Source organism: Nerophis ophidion, linkage group LG10 (genome assembly GCF_033978795.1).
Source record: "Nerophis ophidion isolate RoL-2023_Sa linkage group LG10, RoL_Noph_v1.0, whole genome shotgun sequence".
In the NCBI taxonomy this organism is placed as follows: Eukaryota; Metazoa; Chordata; class Actinopteri; order Syngnathiformes; family Syngnathidae; genus Nerophis; species Nerophis ophidion.
Window position 1 is genome coordinate 30820880 of NC_084620.1, and position 19824 is coordinate 30840703.

The following is a 19824-nucleotide window of genomic DNA, read 5'->3' on the forward strand; positions in this document are numbered from 1 at the left end:
TTCACAGTTTATGAACTTACATCCATATTTTGTTGAAGTATTATTCAATAAATATATTTATGAAGGATTTTTGAATTGTTGATATTTTTAGAATATTTAAAAAAAAAAATCTTACGTACCCCTTGGCATACCTTCAAGTACCGCCAGGGGTACGCGTACCCCCATTTGAGAACCACTGCTATAGGTGATGGGATGTATATATGTTTATTTCTTGCCATTTTTTCTATGCTTATTTTCACAAATAACTGTGTTTTTAATTTTCAAATACTTTTACTGTTGTTATGTTTTTGTAAATAATAAATTACTGGGCACTGGAGGTCTTGGGTACGGGTTATACATTTTTTTGTTTTTGCTTTCGTTTAATTATTGTGAACGTTTGACTTTATTTTGCTCAAACAATTGTGTGTGATAAAAGGACGTAATTATAATATTTCAATCACAATGTAAAAAATTGACGGCAAAATTACAAATTAGTTTAATGACCTTGTCCAAGAAAAAATTACCACTCTCTGCATCGGAGATCAAAATTTAAATGATCTCCCTCCTCTAATATTACAAGCATGAATGTGCAAACATACCTCCTAGTGGCAGCAAAAAGCAATTAATTGAAAAAAGGCCAATTTTAAGTATTGACAAATAGAATAGTAACGTGGAAGTCGGATCAGTATGTGGCACATGCACGGCTTGTTTACAAATGAGCAGACACACAAACACGCTTGTTATCCGCCAGTAGGGCCGATGCATCCAATTGACCTGCTTCAACACCTGAACGGTTGCCTTGACAACAGCCACCGGAGTCGCCTCTCCTCTATGCTATAAAACTTCTTTATCTTTTCTGTCGCTTTTCTTGTGTGTCTCTTTGTTCTATACCAGGGGTAGGGAACCTATGGCTCTAGAGCCAGATGTGGCTCTTTTGATGAATGCATCTGGCTCTCAGATCAATCTTAGCGGACATTGCTTAACACGATAAGTAATGAATAATTCCGCTGGTAATCACAGTGTTAAAATTAACATTCAAATTATAAAGCATTCTCATGCATTTTAATCCAACCATCCGTTTTCTACCGTACCTGCTCAAGATGTCGCCTTAATGGTAAGAAGTATTATATTTATTATAGGTTGACTTTAGAATAACAATGTTATTAAAAAGAATAACAGACCTATTATACTAAAAAAAATTTTACCCTTACTTAAAAATGCACGCATTTAGTTGCATTCAGTGGTAAAAAATATGATATGGCTCTCACGGAAATGCATTTTGAAATATTCGGCTTTCATGGCTCTCTCAGCCAAAAAGGTTCCCGACCCCTGTTCTATACCCCGTGTTCCCTACTCTTCCTGTTCAGTGGTGTGTCTAGGAGGTGGCCTGGGTTGGCACGTGCCACCCCTACAATCTGATAGGCCACCCCAAGTGCCACACCACCTAGAGGCAGAACAATTTGAAGCACTGTTTTTCAAAGTGTGGTACACTTAAGACCGGGCTCCATCAAGGGGCACAAGTGTTGTCCCGATACCAATATTTTGGTACCGAGACCAAAATTATTGGTACTTTTTTAAATAAAGGGGACCACAAAAATTGCATTATTGGCTTTATTTTAACAAAATATCTTACGGTACATTAAACATATGTTTGTTATTGCAAGGTTGTCCTTAAATTAAATAGTAAACACACTGTACAAGACTACTTGTCTTTTATTAGTAAGTAAGCAAACAAAGGCTCTTAATATAGCTGCTGACATATGCAGTAACATATTGTGTCATTTTCCATCCTATTATTTTGTCAAAATTAGAAAGGACAAGTGGTAGAAAATGAATTATTAATTTACTTGTTCATTTACTGTTAATATCTGCTTACTTTCTCTTTTAACATGTTTTTTCTACACTTCTGTTAAAATGTAATAAACATTTATTCTTCTGTTGTTTGGATGCTTTACATTCATTTTGGATACACATATTTGGATATCGACCACATCGGTCATATTCAAAGTCCTCATGTGTCCAGGGACATATTTCCTGAGTTTATAAATCTAATATATATTTAAAAAAAATTAAAGAAGATGTTGTGATGCCCAAAAAATATTGACGTAATCATAGTAGTATCGACTCGATACGCTATTAAAAGTAAAGTACCTATGATTGTCACACACTAAGTGTGGTGAAATTTGTCCTCTGCATTTGACCCATCCCCTTGATCACCCCCTGGGAGGTGAGGGCAGCAGCGGTGCCGCGCCCGGGAATCATTTATGGTGATTTATCCCCAAATTCCAACCCTTGATGCTGAGTGCCAAGCAGGGAGGCAAAGGGTCCCATTTTTTTATAGTCTTTGGTATGACCGGTACTTTTCAGAGGCGGTATAGTACCGAATATGAGTCATTAGTATCACAGTACTATACTAATACCAGTATACTGTACAACCCTAAGTTGTACACCAAACAATTGCTTAATTCAGCTAATAGTCCCAAGTTTATTTTTTAAACATGAGTAAGAAGATACTGTAGTTGTCAAGGCGTGGACTTTGGGGGTTTGTTTTCCCGGAATGCAAAGAAAAGTTGGAGCGGGCAAAGCATGAAGGTAAAGACATCATTTAATCTTAACTCAAAAATATTACATATACAAAGAGTATAAACGAAAGGTGCTCACAATGGAGGTACGAAATTTGGCTATGAAAGCAAAACTTGCACTAAGGCAAAACTATGGTCATAGAACAAAACGTGCACTATGGCATGAATAACGAAAAAAACTTACGGTGACCAAGACAAGGGGCATGGATCATTGGCATGGAATCATGGGTTTGTAGAAGGTGATCAAGGGTGATAGACGGTGATGTCGCCAGGCTGACTACCTGGCAACTGTGGCTTAAATTATACTGTGGTAATTGAAAACAAGTGCGTGACATGGGGACAGGTGAAAACTAATGGATTGGCATGGAAACAAAATAATGTAGTGAAAAAACAGGAACTAATGGAGTCTTGAAGAAATCTAACAACTAAAGAAAACATGATCACAAAGACATGACAGTAGTTTGGTTTGTTTGAAGGGTGAAGTCCACACTGATTATTACTGACAATGTGCATTACAGCATCGAATCTAGCACAGACTCACTATATAGGTACTAATTTGGACAACCTTTTCAATTCATGGTCCAATTAGTCAAAAAACAGACAGAAGATTGAAAAATTAAATATTATGATACAAAAACACACAACTTACCCTCTGAACTATATGGACGTTATAAAAAATGTCCGTCCATGTACCATACACTGTCACAACATGGCTTGGACGTGGATTGTTTCTTCGACGCAGATGAGAATCAGCACGAGCGAGGCGTGGACGTGAGTACATGGTTGTTTATTTAAAACTATAATAAAAAATAAACAAACTAAGGGCGCTCACAAGGAGGTACAGACACTTGGCTATGAACAAACAAAAGACTAGCATAAATGCTGCAAACTACAAACATGAAACAAAAACACTTAATTGGATTGGCATAAATAATAATAAACTATAAACAAATCTAGCACATGGCATAAATACAAAAACTTACACGGCATGGAACTATGGACAAGGGCATGAAGGAGGTGCAGCATGGGTAGCGTGTGTGCGAGTGTGAAGATCCCAGAATGAAGACAAAAAAAGAGTGACTTAAGTAGCTATGATAATTAGTGAAAACAGGTGTGAGGCTGAGGACAGGGACGTGACATGACAGGTGAAAACTAATGAGTTGGCATGGAGACGAAAACAAACCAGGAAGTGCCAAGACAGAACTTAAATGTCCAAAAAACTAAACATAACCTGACCAAAACCCAAAAGAAACTTACAGGCCTGACGATACACAATTCAAAAACACACCCATTTAACCCATTTAGTAAGCCTGTTGGGTAATAAGCAAAATACTCCCCGCACTTTTAGTTGCTTGAGGCACATCGATAAAAAAAATGAATGGATGGCTAAATAGTTCTGTTGAATTACAAAACTTTGAAGAGGTTGTCAGGGAAGTAAACAAGGTAGGAATGGTTCACATACTCTTAATATTCAATGTTTTATCGTTTATATCTTATCCAGGGCACACATATTGGTGGACAATCTTATTCGGCATTATTTTATGATTGATGATGACCGATGACGAGCAACCAGGTTCCAGACGTCCATAGTCCTTCACTAAACCTAAGTCATTTTAGTTACAATATATGTTTTTACACAAGTGTGTTTAAAGTGTTTGCCTGCCGACACAAGAAAAGGCACATTCAACTGTTTTGAACGTCATTTCAGTCCCACCATCTTATGTTATTCCACCGTCAATAATGAATAAAGCAAAACATGTTCTGGAACAAAAATCACTCCATATTCTCTACTGCTCGCTAGTGTTACCATATCTGAGTTATTGTGCAGAAATATGGGTAAATAACTACAAAAGTGCACTTCATTCATTAATGGTGTTACAAAAAAGATCAATTAGACTGATACATAATGTTGGATTATAGAGAACATACAAACCCTTTATTTATTGAATCCAAAATCCTGAAATTTAACGACATAGTGAATTTGCAAACAGCTAAAATTATGCACTAAGCAAACTGTAATCTGCTACCCAAGAATATACAACAATTCTTCTCAACAAAAGGAGAAATACACTATAACCTAAGAGAAAAATGTAATTTAAAACATTTGTATGCACATACAACAATTACAACCTTCAGTTTATCAGTATGTGGAATTGAATTATGGAATGGATTAAGCAAAGAAATCAAATAATGTACTGATATGATCCACTTCAAGAAACTCTTCAAACTTAAAGGGGTGACAAAGTACAAAGAAGAAGCACCATGATAAACTTTTTGAATTTATTTAATCCATCATTCATTTTCTAGATAATCTTACTTATCTCACCATATGAAATATAACTTACTTCACTAATTATTCTTTATTTATTTATATTTGTATTACTTATGGAGTATATTGTGAATACATTTAGAACAAGAAGTGAACAAAAGCTTTAGCAACTGTTATGTAAAGGATATTGGCTGGGTGGGACTAAATAAACTCTGCTTCTTCCTACTCCTTTTCGAACACGTTGAATAGAAACTGGAAAATGTGATGTATCATGTTGTATGCATGCAAGGTTCCAAATAAACACAAACACAAACTCAAAAACTCCAACCGTGATTCTAGTTGTACTAATTAGTCCGGATAATGTATTTGTTATGCAAATACTCTTAAAGTTATAAAGATTATATTACACAGATAACCAATCTTAGGTGTAGTTCTGTTAGGTACCAATCGTATATATGGATACACTGGTACATGTGCCTTTTGTAGAATATGTAGATGCATTTTTAAAGTGTATATATGTATATATTTTTATTTATCAATTTTTTTTATTGCTGCTTTTATTTATTTATTATATGCCTTTTACTGAAAATGCACAAGCACTGTTTTTATATTAAGTGATGATGCCTTTTGTACTGTATTTTGTTTGTTTTATGTACTGGATGTGATTGGTTGTCTACTTGGACGTTGGAGTCTGCAATAAAGTTTGATTGATCAAAGGCCCACTGTGTAATCTTTTAAATGATTTCATTGCCAACAATGTGAAGAGTGGATTTGAATGAGGACCTGGTCGGTTTAAATTTAAATAAAGGTTTATGAGTGTTACATTTTTACTTCATTAAAGGATGGATAAAGAGGAAACTTGACATACTGTATTTTTATTTACTGTTGCAAATTGTTTGACATACTGTAATAGCTCAATGCTTTGCGATATTGTTTAATGTCAGCAGTTGTCTTACAAGATGATTCACTCCATACTTGGTGGTGGTAACAGTGGTAAACTAGTAGCTACAGCTGCTTTTGGGGGTGCCACCCCAGCAGGACTAGGTGCCACCCCTGAAAGAAAAGTCTGGACACGCCACTGTCTCAGCTTCCTTGGTGGCTTTTTTTTTTTTTTTTTGGTTGGGCCCTTGCTGCACGCCTGCAGCACCCAAAATGACATCATCAGTAAGCAAGAGTATATATGAGCCTGCTCTCCAGCACGTCGGCGTCTGCAGGTGAACGTTGACATATTTCAAATTAAAAGCCCGTTTGCGGAGTCGGCCCGCTAACGTGACCTATTGCGTAATGTGGCTGCACATGTACCACCGCTGGCAACCTTTTCAAGCATTTGGCCGGGCGGCTCTCACGTATCGCCACAGACACGCCATTCAGGTGCTGTTCAAGTCAAGGTCAAAGGTGCCTTTTTGCTGATTATGTTATGGCTTTTCAACGCCACATCCTCCTTGCTCTTCTTCCTCTTCACAGTCCAGCCCTTCCTCATCTTTTATCGTGCAGATTTATGAGGCCCTTCACCTCCCGCATCTCGCTCGCTTCACTCGGGCCAAACTCGCGTGCACGAAAAAGCTTGCTGCATGTAGGACGAGCCCACGGCAGCCGATAAACCACACGGACGCACAATGTGCATGCACGCACATGCATGTTCCAGCAAGACTGACTGACCCACTTCATGCGGGGGGTGGGGGGGACCGTGCTACTATGGCAAAGCAGATGAGTAAAAGTTGGACACGCTGAAAGATGGCCGGCTGTATAAACCTACATATGCACATGTAGATGTAGCACAGATAGATGCAAAAGTACCTGTTGCCGATTTGGGTCTGTGTCTCCCTTTGGGCCGCCTTTGGGAATTGCCCATACTATTCTTCCTGTCCCAAAACATCACAGCAGTGGCATTCCACCGACACACACGGGGCGACGCGGGCAGGGAAAGACGAAAAGACGGAGGCGTGTGTATGAGTGAGGCAAGGAGGCGTCACAGCATCACCCCGAGGCGCCTGCATCCCCCCAGTGTGATGCTGTGTGTGTGTGAGGGAGACAGAGAGACATCGAGCGAGCGAGCGAGAGAGAGAGAGAGAGCATCACTGCACCTTGCTTACGTGAGCTGTGGGCTAATCACATGTTAGCGTGTCAGTTGGCGTGTGTGTGTGTGTGTGTGTGTTGGTGTGAGAGTGTGTGAGAAAGCGAGAGGAAGAGAGATAGCTCATTGTGTTGATTAGCAACCAGCCAGTCACATCCGAGCGCCGCAGCTCAATTCATAAAGAATCAGGCAAGCAGCAGCCAATCGGAGGCCGGCAAGCGTGAGCGCGCTGGAGGGAGGCAGAGCGAGAAATAAGACGGGGAGAGGAGGGGTTCCAAGGGGAGGCTGCATGGCTGCGATGTGACTGGAAAACAGAGGAGGGACACGTCACAAGGACAAAAGTATGTGGACAGCAGTCTTTTAGGCCAGGGGATATGTCATACACAAATACGGTGTTAGCTTTCACTGTTATGCTGATGACACCCAACTCTACATGCCCTAAAGCTGACCAACACGCCGGACTGTAGTCAGCTGGAGGCTTGTCTTAATGAAATTAAACAATAGATGTCCGCTAACTTTTTGCAACTCAACGCCAAAAAAACGGAAATGCTGATTATGGGTCCTGCTAGACACCGACCTCTATTAAATAATACAACTTTAACATTTGACAACCAAACAATTAAACAATGCGACTCGGTAAAGAATCTGGGTATTATCTTCGACCCAACTCTCTGCTTAGAGTCACACATTAAAAGCGTTAATAAAACGGCCTTCTTTCATCTCCGTAATATAGCTAAAATTCGCTCCATTTTGTCCACTAAAGACGCTGAGATCATTACCCATGCGTTTGTTACGTCTCGTCTCGATTACTGTAACGTATTATTTTCGGGTCTCCCCACGTCTAGCATTAAACGATTACAGTTGGTACAAAATGCAGCTGCTAGACTTTTGACAAGAAGAAGAAAGTTTGATCATATTACGCCTATACTGGCTCACCTGCACTGGCTTCCTGTGGACTTAAGATGTGACTTTAAGGTTTTACTACTTACGTATAAAATACTACACGGTAGAGATGCGCGGTTTGCGGTCTCATACGCGGAGTCCGCGGCTAAACCGCGGGTCGGGCAGGTGACATGACGAAAAAATTGATTTTAAATAGATTCGGGCGGGTGGCGGTTAAACCATTTGGAAATATATGATATACATAGTTCAGAGATCGGTAACTTTTACCGTTCAAAGAGCCATTTTGGACCCGTGTCACAAAGCGAAGAAGACATTAGTTGACGTAAACATTCTCAAGTATGCCTGGCGGCAGTCACCCAGTTGATAAGTATTAGGGCGTGCTATGAAGCCTTTACCTTTGACGTCATCTACAACATGTACAATGCACTTGCAAGTCCAGCAATATGTTGTGTGTGGCTTCTACAGACACACGCACACGACTGCAAGGCATACTGGGTGATACAGAGTACACTAATGGTTGTGATATAAACAATTTTAACACTCTTACTAATATGCGCCACGCTGTGAAGCCACACCAAACAAGAATGACAAACACATTTCGGGAGAACATTCTCACAGTAACACAACATAAACGCAACACAACAAATACCCAGAATCCTTTGCATTTATGACACTTCCTGACTATATTATACACCCCACTAGCAGCAACCTCCCCCCCCCCTCGTGCCTCGGTAAGGTGGGCGGGGTTGGGGGCGCGGGGGTGTAAAGTATATTCAAGAAGTGTAATGGATGCAAATTATTCTGGGTATTTGTTGTGTTGCGTTTATGTTATGTTACTGTGAGGATGTACTCTGTATAACCCGGTATGCCCTTCAATCTTGTACGTGTGATTGCGTTAGCTGCATACAGCATGTTGCTGGACTGGTAAACGGTTCGTACATGTTGTTAAAGGTGTCTAAGGCAACGGCTTCACAGTACGCTCTTATTCCCGTTATCTGAATGATCACCGTCGGAAATTTGCAAGAACGTTAACGGCTCCCATTACCTTCTCTACTCTGTAACACGGGTCAAAATAGCACTTTTAGTGGTAAAGGTAGCCGGCTTCGGATATATAAAAACGGGCGGGTGGCGGGCGGTTGCAGTTCTGATAAAATGTTGGTTCGGGTGGATGGCGGGTGGATGATATAATTGCCTATCCGCGCATCTCTACTACACTGTCTAGCTTCATCCTATCTTGCCGATTGTATTGTACCATATGTCCCGGCAAGAAATCTGCGTTCAAAGGACTCTGGCTTATTAGTGATTCCTAAAGCCCAAAAAAAGTCTGCGGGCTATAGAGCGTTTTCCTTTCGGGCTCCAGTACTCTGGAATGCACTCCCGGTAACAGTTTGAGATGCTATCTCAGTAGAAGCATTTAAGTCTCACCTTAAAACTCATTTGTATACTCTAACCTTTAAATAGACTCCTTTTTAGACCAGTTGATGTGCCGCTTCTTTTCTTTTTCTCCTCTGTCCCCCCCTCCCTTGTGGAGGGGGTCCGGTCCGAATGCCATGGATGAAGTACTGGCTGTCCAGAGTCGGGACCCAGGATGGACCGCTCGTCGGGACCCAGGATGGACTACTCGCCTGTGTATCGGTTGGGGACATCTCTACGCTGCTGATCCGACTCCGCTAGGGATTGTTTCCTGTGGACGGGACTCTCGCTGCTGTCTTGGATCCGCTTTGAACTGAACTCTCGCGGCTGTGTTGGATCCACTATGGATTGAACTTTCACAGTACCATGTTAGACCCGCTCGACATCCATTGCTTTCGGTCCCCTAGTGAGGGGGGGGTTGCCCACATATGTGGTCCTCTCCAAGGTTCTCATAGTCTTTTTTTTTTTCTTTTTTTTTTGTCCTGTCCAGCTTCTCAGGCAAATCATATTGTTGATGTAGATGCCCATATCAGCTGTTCAGATTTACTTTACAAAAGAGAAGTGTAAGATACTTCTCTTGTTGTCTTATTTGAATGTGACTTTATTAAATGTATTTATATTATCATTTGGTGCAGCCGGGCCGGAGCAGGAGGGGATAGAAAGAGAAAAAAAGGAAGACAGAGGGGGAAATTGTGGGGATAAGAGGGGGATTAGACAGAGAGACAAAAACAACAACAGCAAATACAACAATAACAACAACAACAATAGAACAACATCAGCACATACATGATATGTACAAATATCATCGTAAAAGTGATAGCAAATAAGCAGTTAGTGAAATAAATAATATAGTAATGACAATGAGCATTTTTACACTAAAACTGGAGCAATACAAATACCAAAAGAAAAAGCGCTATTGATCATAAACAAAACCAAAGATTACCTCTATTATCAACAATAAAGTTGTTCAAATGCAACGATACGTATACATAATGATAGCTAGAAAGATAATTTCAAAAAATAAATAAATAAATTACAAAAATAAAATAAAAAATAAATAAATAAATAAAAATAAAAAAAAAGAAGAAGGAATACCGAAAGATGAAAGGGAAAATAGAGAGGCAACCTATATTAATCTTGTAGATTGTTATAGTAACAATGGTTTATGCTCTGTCAATATGCCTTGTGTTACCCAGTTTACCCTAGGGCAACAGCATTGACATATGTTTGATGAAACATGATTATGTGCATGAGTGTATGTATGTATATGTACTTGTATATGAACAGAATGTGTATATGAATGTTTGTACAGTAAATGTATATGTACAGTATATGTATGTTTGTTTGTACAGTGAATGTATATGTACAGTATATGTATGTTCGTACCGTGAATGTGCGCGTGGATGGACGGACTTGGAGTATGTAGATATGTAATGTATTTGTGTATGTATGTGGGAGCGTAGGTACCAATGTATGGACGTTTGTATGTATGAGTAACGTTGTGTGTTGTGTTAGTATATGTGTGTTTGTATGTACAATATATTTGACCCCTAGTGTGTGTGGGAGCCAGAGTGCGGACCCAGCCGCCCAGAGAGCCCAACCCAAACAGCAGGCGTGGCGCCCAGGGAACCAGGGACCACCCGCCCCACGCAGCCAGGCCGGCCGGCGGCGGGAGCCCCAGAGCCCGGCCCATCGCGCCGCCCGGAAGAGCCGGCAGCAGGCCGCAGACAGACGCGCCCGGCAGAGGACAGGGCACGAGAGAAGCAGCGGACGGCCAGACCCCAAGCCAGCGAGAGAGAACCCCCCACACGGGCAGAAAGACGGGACGCCCCGCCCGGGAGAACCCAGAGACTCCCCGCAGCCGGACGGGAAGACCATATTTATTATTGAAGTCACAAGGTGCATTTTTTTTTTAACATGCCTCAAAACAGCAGCTTGGAATTTGGGACATGCTCTCCCTGAGGGAGCCTGAGGAGGTTGAGGTGGGCAGGGTTGTGGGGTGGGGGTGATTTTGAGGTGGGGGGTGTACATTGTAGCATCCCAGAAGAGTTAGTGCTGCAAGGGGGCCTGGGTATTTATTCTGTTGTGTTTATGTTGTGTTACGGTGCGGTTGTTCTCCCGAAATGTGTTTGTCATTCTTGTTTGGTGTGGGTTCACAGTGTGGCGCATATTTGTAACAGTTTTAATGTTGTTTATATGGCCACCCTCAGTGTGACCTTTATGGCTGTTGACCGAGTATGCCTTGCATTCACTTGTGTGTGTGAAAAGCCATAGATATGTGACAGGGCCGGCACGCAAAGAAAGTGGTTTATTGGCTCTCTGTACCTCTCCCTACGTCAGTGTACACAGCGGCGTTTTATATATATATATATATATATATATATATATATATATATATATATATATATATATATATATATATATATATACTGTATATGTGTGTGGGTGTGTGTGTGTGTATGTATATATGAGGTAAATCACCTCGACTTAGTCATCAATTAATTGATTACCGTTGAAAAACTTATTGGGGTGTTACCATTTAGTGGTCAATTGTACGGAATATGTACTGTACTGTGCAATCTACTAATACAAGATTCAATCAATCAATCAATGCCTACTGAGCCTGTTAAGTTATTGTGGCTCAATTTGCTTTAATTTTCTTTATTGTAACGTATTATTATTTAATATATATTATTGTTGCAGTTTCTTAAGAGATTTTCCTGGCTCTGAATTTGCTCATTGCTATTTTTATGATTTTGTGCATTATTTGTTGCCGTAATCATTAAATGAACAGGTTACTCATCAGTTACTCAGTACTTGAGTAGTTTTTTCACAACATACTTCTTACTTTTACTCAAGTAAATATTTGGGTGACTACTCCTTACTTTTACCTGAGTAATAAATCTGTAAAGTAACAGTACTCTTACTTGAGTACAATTTCTGGCTACTCTACCCACCTCTGGACATTAGCTCCAGGCTTCTGTTTGTTTGATTTTGTCATGACTGCAACAAGTGGTGGAAAAGTGTATTAATATTAAGTATAACCATGTAAACACCTAAGTCCAGCAAAAATGGCTTCCTGACGCCCACAATGCATTGCAAAATCACGTGCCCTTTCGAGCCCTATTCAAATTTATCGAAAAGAAATCTGCAAATAAGTGTGCTAGAGAATGTTGAACGACTATATTATATTATATATCAAACTGGGCACATCAAACTGATGGCTGCCCTCAGAGGGCTGCATGTAACAGTAAGTAAACTCCTAATCGTCTCATGATATTATCTGAAAATTGCTTATGCATTTGCTAATATATTTTTTTTTTACCAACAAACTGATCAACAACTGACTTGGAAACCATAAGACAAGGTGACAAGCAAATACTTAGGTATTTTGGGTAACGAAATATGCTTGGAATATTTTGTAGATCAGATAATAGTGTTTTTCAACCTTTTCTGAGCCAAGGCACATTTTTTTTCATTGAGAAAATCCCGAGGCACACCACCAGCAGAAAACATTCAAAAATTAAACTCTGCAGCCGATATTGACAATAATAAGTCGTTCTTGCAATTGTTGGATATGAATTCAAACCGTAACCAACATGCATCACAATAGCTCTTGTCTCAAAGTAGGTGTCCTGTCACCACCTGTCACATCACGCCGTGACCTATTTTGAGTTTTTTTCATGTGTGTAGTGTTTTAGTTCTTGTCTTGCGCTCCTATTTTGTTGTTGATTGTAATGTCATGTACGGATGTACTTTGTGGACGACGTCTGCTGCTCCACACGCTGTAAGTCTTTGTTGTCGTCCAGCATTCATTTTAAGTTTACTTTGCAGCCAGTTCAGTTTTAGTTTCGTTCTGCATAGCCAACCCTAAGCTTCAATGCCTTTTCTTAGCGTCACTCGTCTTTTGTCAATTTTTGGTTTAGGCGTTAGATACCTTTTTACCTGCACGCTGCCTCCCGCTGTCGTCTGCATATTGTGATCGTGACAAACCATGTTCCCAACATCTACTAAGCAATTAGGTACCTGCTGCCACCTACTGATATGGAACAGTATTACACGGTTACTCTGCCAATCTCCAGACAGCACAGACACTCAACAACGGCACATTTGCAGATTATAATTAGATAGATAGATAGATAGCTAGATAGATAGCTAGACAGACAGACGGACGGACGGACGGACGGACGGACAGACAGACAGACAGACAGACAGACAGACAGACAGACAGGCAGGCAGACAGACAGACAGCTAGATAGATAGATAGATAGATAGATAGATAGATAGATAGATAGATAGATAGATAGATAGATAGATAGATAGATAGATAGATAGATAGATAGATAGATAGATAGATAGATAGATAGATAGATAGATAGATAGATAGATAGATAGATGGATAGATGGATTCCTTCAGGAGAGTTCCCTCAGGAAAATAATAAATTACTGGTTTGCAAAAAATATTTTTAACCCAATTAGGTGAAATTAAACACCAATTACAATTACTAATTACACACACAGTGGTTGAAAAGCACTGATAATATTTAAAGTGAAACTGCACTTTTTTTTGGGATCGTGTCTATCATTCACAATCTTAATGTAAGACAAGAACACATGTTTTTCTTTTTTTTAATGCATTTTAACTCGCTAGCAAAAGTCATCCTCCATCAAGGTTTTATATGCATGCTGTAAGTATATACAGTATGTCATGTAGTAACAGGCACACTCATAATAACATGTAATATTTACTATTTTGCTCGTTTATTTGATTTTGTCATTACTGCCACAAGTGGCGGAAAAGTGTATTACTATAAAGTACCGCTCGCCAACCAATACGAAACACAGCTGAGAAAAACATCTCTTTTGGCAGCCCTCTCGGAGACGCTCACGGCCAAACAATGGGCCCCGGCCGTATGGTTAAGAAACACGTTTTCCGGCACACCCGCACCAACAAAAGAGATGCTCAGTTTTGATTGACTTGTCAGACAGGTTCTTGCCAAGAAATGTTTTGAATATTATGACTCAAGAAGCACAATAATAGACACCGTCAACCAAAGAGTTATTTTATCTGTATTACATCTCATTTGAATGTGCATGTGTACTATTGTAGCGCTGAAGCCAAAGCGTTTGGTTTTAGTTCTGCTCTATCATGCGCTTTAATTTCATTTGCATCAGGTTCTGCCCCTCAATGCCAAGGAAAAATGCCTCAGGAAAGTGAAGGGCTTCCTTCCAAGAGCCTGCAATGCCAAGTGTCTGTATTATGGTTTTACTAAACGAGCAAATAAAATGTGCATTTTCCCATAAAAACAGGAGCAATACCCCAACTCCTGCATCCTTTCATAATTGGCTGCATGAACTTGTTTCAGTTATACATTTGGAGTAAGTGCGATACAGCGGACACTCCACTCAAAGAAAATGAGAGGACTCCTAGGGCCCTGTGATGAAATATCTTGACTGCAAAAGTCAATAGATTGGTTTGGTCGGATGGTTAATGTATGAATTATTGTTGATATTATTTTCTAATTTTATTTTTTGTTATTATTATTTTAATTTATTTTCATTTTGGAATTTCTCTAATTCATAACAGCTTCTCTCAATGGATGTGTGAATGTGTGTGTGAGTGGGTGGGGAATTGATTTGTTCGGTTTTATTTGCTTTGTTTTGTGTGTTTTGTTTTTCCTCTGTTATATGTCTTTGCTGGTGTTACTTTTGGAAAAGAATGAACACAAATATAAATGAAATGAAAAAAACAAACAAAGCAATTACTTATTTTCACAGAGAATATTCAAGTCTCAGGTTGGATTCCCCCAGAAAGCATTGAGTGACCCAATGGTTCTCAAATGGGGGTACGCGTACCCCTGGTGGTACTTGAAGGTTTGCCAAGGGGTACGTCAGATTTTTATTTAAATATTCTAAAAATAGCAACAATTCCAAAATCCTTTGTAAATATATTTATTGAATAATACTTCAACAAAATATGAATGTAAGTTCATAAACTGTGAAAAGAAATCCAACAAAGCAATATTCAGTGTTGACAGCTAGATTTTTTGTGGATATGTTCCATAAATATTGATGTTAAAGATTTTTTTTTTTGTGAAGAAATGTTTAGAATTAAGTTCATGAATCCAGATGGATCTCTATTACAATCCCCAAAGAGGGCACTTTTAAGTTAATGATTACTTCTATGTGTAGAAATATTTATTTATAATTGATTCACTAGTTTATTGTTCAACAAGTTTTTAGTTATTTTTATATCTTTTTCCGAATAGTTCAAGAAAGATCACTACAAAAACTGGTGACATAGTGCTGTATTTTACTTCTTTATCTCTTTTTTTCAACCAAATATTATTTGCTCTGATTAAGGGGTACTTGAATTAAAAAAATGTTCACAGAGGGTACATCACTGAAAAAAGGTTGAGAACCACTGGAATGACCCACTGCTGAGGTGTCTATAAGTAAGGTTTCAGGGTCCAAACATGCACGAAGACCTGATTTTAAATCAAGTGAGAAAGTTTTTAGGGTTTTTCTGAGATTAATGTGCATCAATATTCCAGATTTAGTCACTGTGGGCCTCAAGTCTTATTCTGGATTTACATATTATATAAGACTCTCGCTATAAAGTAGAATCCTTTCCCGAGGACAAACGCTCACACATTCCTCGTTTGCAGAGAGTCGTTTAATCCCCGTAGGAGCTGAAAAACAGCGGACACGGGGCTAAAACTCCTTATTTGGGACTAAAACATTGAATCAGAAACATGACAGCTGCATAAGCATGAAGCTGACCTTCCCATGGAAATGTGCGAAATGCACCCGAGAAGCATGCATGGAGCGAATAATGGACAAATAAAGCAGCAAACACAATGATGAAATCATGTTCATGGGCCTTTAGCTGCAGACTAAGGCCAGCTGTCCATCATTTAACCCCGCCCACAACTGTTGTAAAGTACTGCAGACACTTTATCAAACTAATTGTTGCAAACTCTTCCAGAGCTTCAGTCTACAAAGGGATGCATGAATCCAAACACACACACACACAGATACCAGAGTGCTGCACGTCCAGTAGACACTGCTAAATACAAAGGGACAGTGAATGCACCGTCTCTCTCACTCCCTCCAGCAGAAGGAAAATGGAGGAAAAAGTGGGAGAAGTGTGGGTGGGAGGGAGGTTTTTAGAGTGATGGCTCTATTTTTCTTCTGCATGCTGGATAATTAGAAGCAGACTTTTGAGGGAGGGTCTCATGGTGGGAAAAAGGAGGTGGTCTCTCCTGCTCCAGTTCACTCCTCACTCTCTACGATGTAATTTCACTGACAATTGGAAAGATATCAACATATATTATTCAGTGCAAAGGGGGGCGCTTAGGGTGGCCGCTGTGGTTTCATTGCAGCGATGGATCCTCAGAAGTGCAAATAATTTTGGATTTTGCACGGAAAATGTAAGAAGCTATCCCACACACGCATGCAGGGAGTAGTGAGAAGAGTAGTGGCACGATTGTGCAAGAAAGAAGAACTTCAGGAACCAATAACTGAGCTCTGCTGCAGCCTAGTGGCGATTAGAGATGATGAGGAACATATAAAGTCATGTGAAAAACATATAGAGCCTGATCTACTGTACTGAAAGTTTGCTTGTATTAAAACATGTGCAATCTTGATAGCACACGCAAAGCTGATCGACTGAACTCGTGCGCCGAGGCATCGCTTAAGTGAGGAAGATAAGAAGTGCAATCCATTAAGCATGTCTGTGTTTTTGAATAAGCAGATAATATGCTGATCATCAGAATGCCCAGAATACTGGGAGCAAGAAAAAAAAATGCAAATTGCAACTATTTAGCACACGCTGTGTGATTTATCAAAAATGAAAGTGTTCTTTGGACGTTGTTTTGCATCTTTTTTTAGTACTGTGGCTGTGAGAAAAGGGTCGGTTGCGCTGCTGCTACATGCTACATATGTGCATTAACCTATATCAGTGGTTCCCAAAGTACCGCCCCCCTGGGGGCGGTGGAAAGATCTGGGGGGGCGGTGAGGAAGAAGGGGGCCGTAGGGGGGCGGCAGTCCGAAGTCGAAGTCAGAAGTTCGAACGTTTGTTTGACGATTTGTACACAACACGTGCAGCAGGACGAGTCAGTGGACGACGCATCAGGGTCCGGTTACCACACGCCGCTCTGGCCCAGTCAGATCCGACAGCTTAGACTCCATCCCATTAATATTAAGTGTGAGACAATGAAGGTTACTGGTGGAATGTTTATTTACCATTCTATGTTGCTGAAACAGTTAAAACTGCTAGAAAATAAATTGGTTTACTAAATTGGGTTTTATTTGTGAAATACACATTTGTGTTTAACCTTTCTCTTTTCAAATTGCAGCATACCAAATATCAAGAAAGAGGTGTTTGTTTCCATATGTGTCTGTGGGGGGGGGGAATTCACTGGGGAGCCAAGGGGGCGCCAGCCTGCAAAAGTTTGGGAACCATTGACCTATATGGACCGTCAAAAATAAAAATATTAGATATATCATGTATCCAGCAATGTAATTTCATAATTTTATACCAGCTGGCTGATTTAAGGGGCGGAATAAAACAAACATTTTGGCATTCGTGTTTTCAATTACACCTTGAGGTTAGAGTGTCCGCCCTGAGACTGGAAGGTCATGAGTTCAAACCCCGGCTGAGTCATACCAAAGACTATAGAAATGGGACCCATTGCCTCCCTGCTTGGCACTCAGCATCAAGGGTTGGAATTGGGGTTCAATCACCAAATGATTCCCGAGCAGGCCACCGCTGCCGCTCACTTATCCCCTCACCTCCCTGGGGGTGAACGTGGGGATGGGTCAAATGCAGAGAATAATTTCACCACACCTAGTGTGTGTGTGATTATCGTTGGTACTTTAACTTTCCCACATGAAAAAACGTCTGGCAATATGCATTTTCTTGCAGATGGATCATACCAAATTGCGGTGTTGTGGTGAGCCACCGCATCCCCGCAGACAGAGGTGGGTAGAGTAGACAGAAATTGTACTCAAGTAAGAGTACTGTTACTTTACAGATTTATTACTCAAGTAAAAGTAAGGAGTAGTCACCCAAATGTTTACTTGAGTAAAAGTAAAAAGTATGTTGTGAAAAAACTACTCAAGTACTGAGTAACTGATGAGTAACCTGTTTGTTTAACGATTACGGCAACAAATAATGCACAAAAACATAAAAATAGCAATGAGCAAATTCAGAGCCAGGAATATCTCTTAAGCAACTAAAACAATAATATATATTAAATAATAATACATTAAAATAAAAAAAATTAAGGCAAATTGAGCCACAATAACTTAACAGCACCATATGCTCAGTAGGCATCCATTGACTGATTGAAACTTGTGTTAGTAGATTGCACGGTACAGTACATATTCCGTACTATTGACCAGTAAATGGCAACAACATTAATCAATTACTTAATAAATGACCAAGTCGAGGTGATCTACCTCATATATACATATACATACACACACATATCATATATATATATACATATATATATACATATATATATGTATATATATATATATACATATACATACTCACACATCATATATATGTATATATATATATATATATATACATATACATACACACACACATCATATATATATGTATATATATATATATATATATATATATATATATGTATATATATATATATATATACATACATGTATTTATATATGTATATAGCGTGACAGCAAAGCCTAAGGAAGTCTAATCATGAATAGAATAAAGAGACGGCCAATAGCCTGGAAACCGTGAAACGAATAAACATGACTTTTAACGCCATCACCTGGTACATGTTGGTGGGCTCACGGGATTTTCAGACAGGTAAGTTCAAATCCAAGCATGTTTTATTCAGTTACACATGTAGCATTTGGTAGACAATGTCGCTTTTGGAAAAAAGCACGTTGTCTGTTTAGTTTTAGTCCAGGGTAAGCACAAAAATCAATGAGTATTATTTATTGTTTAAAAGTAATATTGGGCTTGTTTTTACAGGGAAACCCGCTTATGAAATGAAGTTGGGCACCCTCACTCCATCTCAGACACATAAGAGATGAAAGCCGCATGTTATGAGCTATTTGAATGTCCTAGTACAATGAGCCTTAACAGACCTCGCATTCTGAAATTCTTGTAAAACGGACTCCGTTGACCACATACAAGTTTGACTTAGACAAAGATGGCAGCATACTCAACTCTCTCATCTATTGGACATGTTCATATGGATCAAATCCACCAAATTAACGTTTTTTCCAAGGTCGCGAGTCTTTGGAATAGGGTACAGTTTGTCTCGGTGCGGCACCTTGATTTATTTATTTTGTAAAATCAATTTCAACCCAGTGTGTTGTTCGGTGTCACATTACTGCTGTTACAGTACAACCATGTAAACACCTACGTCCAGCAAAAATGTCTCCCTGGCGCCCACAATGCATTGTGAAATCACCTGTCTGTTCGAGCCCTGTTCAAAGCATCGAAAATAAATCTGCAAATATGTGGGCTAGAGAATGCTGAACGACTACTCTACATTACAACAGAGAATAAACTCATAAACTCCTCATTGACACGGCCGGGTCGCATG

The 19824-nt window shown here is 39.6% G+C and overlaps 1 protein-coding gene across 2 annotated transcripts in view; it reads right to left on the bottom strand.

Moving 5' to 3' along the window:
- Positions 1-19824, bottom strand: part of nhsl2 (NHS-like 2) — a 139137-nt gene that overhangs the window by 94460 nt on the left and 24853 nt on the right. The window contains exon 1 of one of the 2 annotated variants that reach the window (XM_061913476.1): positions 6628-7268. The exons of the other annotated variant lie outside the window; for it this stretch is intronic. Within the exon in view, the coding sequence (XP_061769460.1) occupies positions 6628-6706 (79 nt within the window). The 5' untranslated portion in view covers positions 6707-7268. Of the gene's footprint in view, positions 1-6627; positions 7269-19824 lie in introns of those variants that run through there. 2 annotated transcript variants of the gene reach the window in all.